Source organism: Calliphora vicina, chromosome 1 (genome assembly GCF_958450345.1).
Source record: "Calliphora vicina chromosome 1, idCalVici1.1, whole genome shotgun sequence".
NCBI lineage: Eukaryota > Metazoa > Arthropoda > Insecta > Diptera > Calliphoridae > Calliphora > Calliphora vicina.
Genome location: NC_088780.1, coordinates 26,524,949 through 26,532,906, shown reverse-complemented (window position 1 = coordinate 26,532,906; position 7,958 = coordinate 26,524,949). Strand labels below are relative to the sequence as shown.

The 7,958-nt window shown below is 29.2% G+C and overlaps 1 protein-coding gene across 1 annotated transcript; it reads right to left on the bottom strand.

The window, feature by feature from the left end:
* Window positions 1–281: 281 nt before the first annotated feature.
* On the bottom strand, window positions 282–7,370 carry LOC135961480 (uncharacterized). Its single transcript, XM_065513013.1, has 2 exons — window positions 6,035–7,370; window positions 282–349 (listed from the first exon to the last, which is right to left on the bottom strand). The coding sequence occupies exons 1-2, from the start codon at window positions 7,368–7,370 to the stop codon at window positions 282–284; spliced, it is 1,404 nt and encodes a 467-aa protein (XP_065369085.1).
* Window positions 7,371–7,958: the final 588 nt, after the last annotated feature.

The window sequence follows — 7,958 nt, the reverse complement described above, 5'->3', positions numbered from 1 at the left end:
TTACAATGCAAAGATATATTTTTTCTGCAATTTGTGTATATATTCTAAACTGCTTTCCAGCACCACTGTCCATCAGTTATATCAATATTTGTACATCGGAATAGTTTGTTGCTCGTATGTACAATGTAAAATTGTGTAATTTACATACAGACAAAACATACATTTACATATGAGTTTCACTCTCTAAAGGCCCTTGAGTACAATACATTTTATATATGAATGTAGGCATACGTGTTCGTCCATGTACGTGTTATGAAACAAAAGTAATAAGATCATTAACATTATTTGTATCGTGTTCTTTTGTTGTTGCTGTTGTTGTCTTGCTGTAATTGTATTATTGTAGTTGTAACTGTGAAAGTAAAACGAGTAAAAAGGGACAAGAAATGAACAAATGCTTACATATATTAAATATGCTTTAAAATTTATTAAATTAAATCAAGTTAATTTTTAATTTTATCTACTTGCTAATAAAATTGATGAACTGGGAGACATAGATATTGTAAATTTAATTATATTTAATTATTTTTAATCATATTTAAACAATATTTGAACAAATTACAGTAAAAAAATTTAATTTAGTTTAAGACGACAATACAGAGTATTAATATTTTCATATACATATATCGGGTTTTTATAAATACTAATAATAATTAAACAAAAAATTGCAAAAAAAAAATTCAATAATATTTTGAATTTTAGCAAGAAATATATTTATACCCTACACCACCATAGTGGGGAGAGTATAATGCGTTTGTGCAGATGTTTGTAACGCCCAAAAATATTAGTCTAACACCCACCTTAAAGTATACCGACCGGCCCAAGAACCAAGCCTATTGAAACTGTCTGAAATCGGTTCATTATTTCACCTATCCCCCATACAAATGTCCTTCCGAAATTGGAATTTATCCATCATTAATGTTTAATTTATATATGTATCTCCACAAATTCCGCTCCGAATAAGTTTTATATATACAAAATTCATGTCACCAAATTTTGTTACGATCGGTCCATAATTAGTCATAGCTCCCACATAGACCCGCTTCCGAAAATCACTTTAACGTGCATAAATCGCTTAAAACTATTGGTATATACACAAAATTCAACACAGTTAACTCTAATATAAGAGATAAATCCCACGACCTAATTTCATGGTGATCGGTCCATAACTGGTCATAGCTCCCATATAAGGCCCACTTCCGAAAATCACTAAAAATATAAATTATTGAAATTTTAAAAGAGAAATGTTTTTGCTCTTTTACTTAGTGTAGGTATTATATGGTCGGGCTTGACCGACCATACTTTCTTACTTGTTTTCAAAATGAGTTTTTCACAAACCAAGTGGATTTCATAATATTAGTATGTATTAATTTAATTTTAGAATAAGCATACTTTTAGGCGAATTATGTATTTAAAGAATTCAGGACGTATGAGTATTATTTATTGATACTGTATACGAATATTACGTATACGTATAATAACACGGTGCAAAGTGATCAGTGTTGCCAGTTTAGCCTTTTTGAGGCTAAATGTAGCCTTTTTATTTACTCTTTATCCTCGAAATTTTGGTTTTAGCTTCGTGGCTTTTTTCTAGCCTTTTCTTAATTTCAAAATAGCCTTTTTTTGAAATTAAAAAAGGCTAAAAATTTCGAGACTAAAGAGTAAATAAAAAAGGTAAATTTATATTTGTGAACCATTTTCATTTTAATTCATTACTTGTGCAGTATTAAAAGAACAAATAACAATTGCCAATATCAAGTGGTTCAAAATGAAATAGAGTATTTTATATCTGAAAGCTTAAATGTCTAGCAAATTCTCTTTCAAGACAAAATTGTTATTACACATTATATTCATCATTATATAATGGACAAGAGCCCCACAAACTCTTGAAGGCTTGTGATACTCGATGGCGATCAATAGCCGTTAAACGTCTTGTGGATCTATGCTTCGAGTTAAAATCCATTTTGTTTTAATTTCGTCAAACCAGCAATTCTAAAAAGCCAAACTTTTAAGTAATTAATACACTGATTATAATTTGGCGTACCATCTTTTTTTAAAACCAGTATTGCACAAAGTACAAAAAGTAAATAAATCATTTGCTGTTTTCTGATTTAAAATTCAAGGAATTTGATCCATTATCGTCGCCAATTGAAAATTGTTTAATGTTTTTGACACATTTTTCATACTAGTTTGATGAATGAGAGATAAAATAAAGAACGTTTTAATTAGTGAAGATTATGACAAAAATAATACGACAAATTAAACTAATTGAGCAATTGCGACAAAGATTACCCTATGAAAACTCTACGCAAAATGAATTTTTTTCCCGTTGATAATAAAGTAGTAAAACCAAAAAAAATATATTATGTCATATTGATAGTGAAAAATTAAAGTGCTAATAAAATTACGAAGCTTAAGGCTCAGGGGCAGAATATATTAAACTACAAATGGACAAATATAGAACCAACAATGTCCATTTTCTGACATGGTTAATCTAGTATTTAACTTTTTAGTACTTCCTTTAAGTAAAGGAGATGAATTTTATGAACATATCTTCTAATTTTTTATTTAAAAATAAATATAAACCAAAATTCTTAATTTATAATATTTTAGCTTTTTTTTGGCTTTTTTTCTAAAGCGGTTTAGCTTTTTCTGGCCTTTTTTTCAAGCCAATATAGCTTCTTTTTTTGCCAGCTCCTGGCAACACTGCTGGTCATAGCTCCCATATAAGGCCCACTTCCGAAAATCACACAGAAAATATAAATTATTGAAATTTTAAAAGAGAAATGTTTTTGCTCTTTTACTTAGTGTAGGGTATTATATGGTCGGGCTTGACCGACCATACTTTCTTACTTGTTTTCAAAATGAGTTCTTCACAAACCGAAATGATTTCATAATATTAGTATGTATTAATTTAATTTTAGAATAAGCATACTTTTAGGCGAATTATGTATTTAAAGAATTCAGGACGTATGAGTATTATTTATTGATACTGTATACAAATATTACGTATACGTATAATAACACGGTGCAAAGTGATACTGAAAAAAAACCTTAGTCCGATTTGAATGAAATTTGACACGCGCAAAGAAGAAGCGATGGCGAGTTTAAATTTTGAATTTTGACCGCATGGGCCAACCAGAGATGCGGTCAACGGTCCCCAAAGTTTAACACCACGGGTACATTCAATTTTTAAAACGATCCTATTTCTTCGGGACTATATTCAAAACCCTCTATCTTTGATTTTTACGAAAATTACTTTTTGATGGTAAAACCTTAAGTAAAACAGCCCTCATCTATGGTGTGAATTATATAACAAACATGTTTTTTTTCTTGTTTTATTTGTATTTTTGTTATTTCTCTATCTTACACAAATAATTTTTCAGAATGCAAAACCCCCTATCTGTTCAAAAAAATTTATTTACAAATAATTTTTTGAAATAGCAAAATAAAAACATTTTTTCTATAATTTTTTGTTTAATATTGTATAATTAGAAGCAATCTTAAATAAATCACGTTAAAAACTGACAGACAGCATAAATGAAATCAAAATAATTAATCATAATATTAATAGGCAAGTTGATTTCTTTAGACCCCTTTTACGCTCACATTATACATTCAATTTGGGCAAGAAATATGTATATCATTTTAAGGGGATTTATTCCCAGAAATGCAGAATATATATTTTATTGAAATCGGTTCAATTTTTTAGAAGTTATAAGCGTTTAAAAATGTTACTAACATATATGCAAAAGCGTGTACATGTGAAACTTAAGCTAAAAAGTAAACAAAGCAATTAGTGTTTGTCCAATTTGTTGTTGTAAATAAATAAGAGAGAAAATTAAACTGTATTGATTTCGCTCTGTTTTAAGTGAGAGTTGTTATAGAAAACAAAGAAGAAGACTTTAGTAATTTAAAGTCACTTAAAAAAATATATTTTGAAGGTATTTTTTTTATTTTATAACTTCCATATGCATAAACAATTTTTAAATTTATCTTTATAAAACAAAATTTCCATTTAAAATTGCTCTTATAAACCTTTGACAAATTTAAAAACTGTTTATGCATATGAGAATAAATATGTAATTGTACATAAGTAAATAATTATTTTATAATATGTGCAGAACTATAATTGTGACGGTTTTCAAACTTCATACGAATCAATTTCTTATCACTGCATGAAATTTGATCAAAAAAGGGACGGGTCGGAACAAATGTTGAGTCACCTCCCATTCAAAGTAAATTGTTATTTTTAAATACTTTGTGAAATATAATTGCAAGATTTTTAAAATTTTGTCTAAACAGGTCTTTAGCATTTTGCATAGTTTCACTGTTAATTTTCGGGATTGGAATAGTGGACGTGGCACACCCAATACAAAGTAAATATTTAATTTTGAATATCTGGAGAACTATAATTGGAAAAGTGTTTAAACTTTTTACGAATTTTTTTTTTTTTTTTATTATATATTTTTTCCTTTATTCAAATTTTTCAAGTTTACAATTTACAAATTATGAGATTTTACATAAGTATTTCAACAATTAATAACAAATTAGCTTAACCTTATATAATCTATAAAATATATCACAGTTTAAGGATGAAAAATTAGGTATGAAAAACCTTTGATAAAGAATATAAAGATATTTTATAACTCGTTAACAAATTATAGAAATTTAAATAATTAAACAACAACAAAAATACTTTTGTAAAAAAGTAGAAGGTGTTGCTTTTAGAGTAAATTTCTTATGATATCGTAATTAGACTGTCTGCATTTTTCGTGGAATGATAGCGTCAGATCCCTCATAATTGCGCTAATTGTTTTGTGACCAAACTTATCATGTAATCTTATCGTAGAGTACCTCCATTTCAGATTATGAATAATCTTGAGATTTTTATTTTGAATAATTTGCAATTTTTTTATGTGTGATTTTGCTGTTTTTGAAAACCAAGCTTGACACCCATATGTCATTATAGGCCTTATACACATTTTATACAAAAGTAGTTTATTTTTAAGATTCAGAACTGATTTTCTGTTTAATAATGGAAATAATGCTCTGCCACACTTAATTGCCTTTTCACTGACGTGTTGAACATGCTCATTAAACGTTAGTTTTTTATCAAAAATAACTCCCAAATATTTTATTGAATTCCGAATTTCAATAGTATTACCTTCGAATTGTAATGGGATACTGGGTATGCGTTTTGGTGATTTGTTAAATGGGAAAATAATAGCTTGAGTTTTTTCATGATTTATTTTTATTTTCCATTTTTTAAAAAACTTTTCAGCAGATTTTAACGAAACACTCATTCTTTTAATGATTGCGTTTGATAGTTTTCCACTACATATAAATGCGCTGTCGTCTGCATAAAAGGCAGCATCACTATCTTTTTTTATTACAATATCCGATGTATATATGGAATAGAGAGTTGGTGACAATACGGAGCCTTGTGGAAGACCGGCTGGAATATTTCTTACTGAAGAGTAGCTATTTTGTATACATACCACAAAAGATCGATTGGTTACAAAGCTTTTAATAATTTTCTGAAGATATATTGGAAAGCTCATGCTGTTAAGTTTGAATATGAGGCCATCGTGCCAAATCGAGTCAAACGCTTTCTCAATATCAAGAAATACCACTCCTGTACTTCTTTTATTAGATTTATTATTTTCAATAAGTTGTATAACTCGTTTAATTTGATGAACCGTAGAATGCTGCTTTCTAAAACCAAATTGTTGATTGTTTATTATATTATTTCTCTCGGTAAAGCATAGTATACGAAGCAGTATAATTTTTTCGAAAAGTTTGTCTAATACGCTTAACATACTTATTGGTCTATAGCTATTAGGCAATTTTGGATTTTTACCTTTTTTGGGTATAGGTACAACTTTTGCTTTCTTAAATATATCAGGAAAATATCCGTTTTTGAGACAGAAATTAAACATTTTGGAGAGTACTTCAAAAAATGAAAGGGGCATATTTTTCAGGACAATACTTTGGATCATATCTAAGCCTGGAGATTTGTTGTTTTTGAAATTACTAGATATTTCTATTAATTCGGTAGCTTTCGTCAAAGCATCTTGTTCCAATAGTATTTCATTATTGTGGTATAGACTTTGAGTATGTCTTTGAACTTTCTTATCCATAGTTGTATGATTATTTAGGGTAATTTTATGAGACTGTTCAAATACATCAGCAATAATGTTAGCTTTATCTTCATTGGTGTTATATTCATGTCCATTTAATTTGAGGGAAGGAATTTCAAAACGTTTACATTTAAATGTTTTCGTCAGTTTCCAAAACTGTTTGCTACCCGTTGGTAGTTTCTTAATAAATGTAGACCAGTTTTCATTTCTATCTCTATTTATATGAAAATCTATCAAACTCCTTAGTTGCTTTAATATGCTAATTAATGTTTGCCTTCTACCATAATCAGAACACCGTTGTAATTTACGTTGATATTTCTTTCGTTGTCTAATTAAGTTTATCATTAGGTCAGAAATATTATTTTTCCAATCTCTATTATTACCCACAGGAATTTTTCTATAAGCATTATTTGAAATGGAGATAGCCTTTACAAAAATTGAGTCAATGTTTACATTGGTTAAGTCTTCTGATATTAGGTTTTGTACTTGTATTTCGTTGTCTACCCATCTTCTTATAGAATTCCAATCGGCTAAATGGTAGAGTGGGATTTTGTTTGAGGTACCTTGAATATTCCCATATATATAACAAGTTACAGGAACATGGTCTGAGACAAGTTCATTAGGATGAGTTTCTAGATTTGAAAATGATAGACTTGAGTTTGAGAGCATAATATCAATTGTGGATGGAGGAGAAGGAGAAGCAGTTTGATCAAAGCGAGTGTTATTTGTAGGGTAGAAAACGTAATAGTTGGACTGATTTTGGTGGTTAAATAAAACATTACCTGCTTGGTTATTTAAACTACAATTCCAGCTTGTGTGATGTGCATTAAAATCGCCGAAAATAAAAAACTCTGTTGATTTATTCGTTAATACATCAAGATCCTTTTTAAATTTATCAGAAAACTGTGGGCAATACGCTGATGTTATAATTGTTGTTCTTCCATTAAGATCAATTGAAATGGATATATTCTCAATATCAAAAGTTTTATCATAACGAAGTAATTTATGTTCTAAACAGTTGCGAATCGCAATAAGCACTCCTCCGCCATGAGTTGGACGATCCCTTCTATAAACTTTATAACCAACAATCAAGAATTTGTGGTGAGGTTTAAGAAATGTTTCATTTAATAAAACAATATCTATGTTATTCTTTCGAATAAATTGTTCTAATTGCGAAATAGCTGAATGTGTTGTTATGCCTTGAGCATTCCAGTGCATAACATGAAGCATATTGAAATTTAAGGTATTACAAAGCATGTCTTAACATATTTCCTAATACTCTCAGTTTGTCGTATTTATTTTTACACTTCTGTAGTGCATCGATAGCTTCAAAATAAATATCTAACAATCTATCGTTAGAGATATCATCACTAACATCATCATTATTATTGTTATACTGGTTATGTTTTGACATATCAGAGTATAACACTTTACGATTACCAGCTGATTTTACATGTTGCTTTGATGTTGATGGCTCAGTTGATAAAATTTTCGGAAAATCTTCGGACGACTGATGAAATTCTGGAGTTGGTCTGGATCTTCTGGGACGTGAAATGTTGTCGGATGTAACTTTTTTGCGGATATTTATATACTCCTGCCTACATGGACATCTTGGATCGTCTGCTTTGTGATTAACATTGTTAAAGTTTTTCTTAACGCAATTGAAACACTTATATACGACTGGACCTTCATTATGTATTTTATTTAAATTACAAACCGAATAGTCATGAGCACCTGCACATGCTGGACATACGACAGATCGATGGCAGTTGTTAGTACCATGTCCGAACATTGAACATTTGCTGCATTGGGTTGGAC

Excerpts from the sequence above, each read along its gene's own strand:
- LOC135961480 (XM_065513013.1), bottom strand. The coding sequence starts at position 7,370 with ATGCTTCATGTTATGCACTGGAATGCTCAAGGCATAACAACACATTCA. Across the intron at positions 350-6,034 it reads CGAATTAATAGAAATATCTA|TTACAACTACAATAATACAA; the intron begins GTAATTTCAAAA and ends TTACTTTCACAG.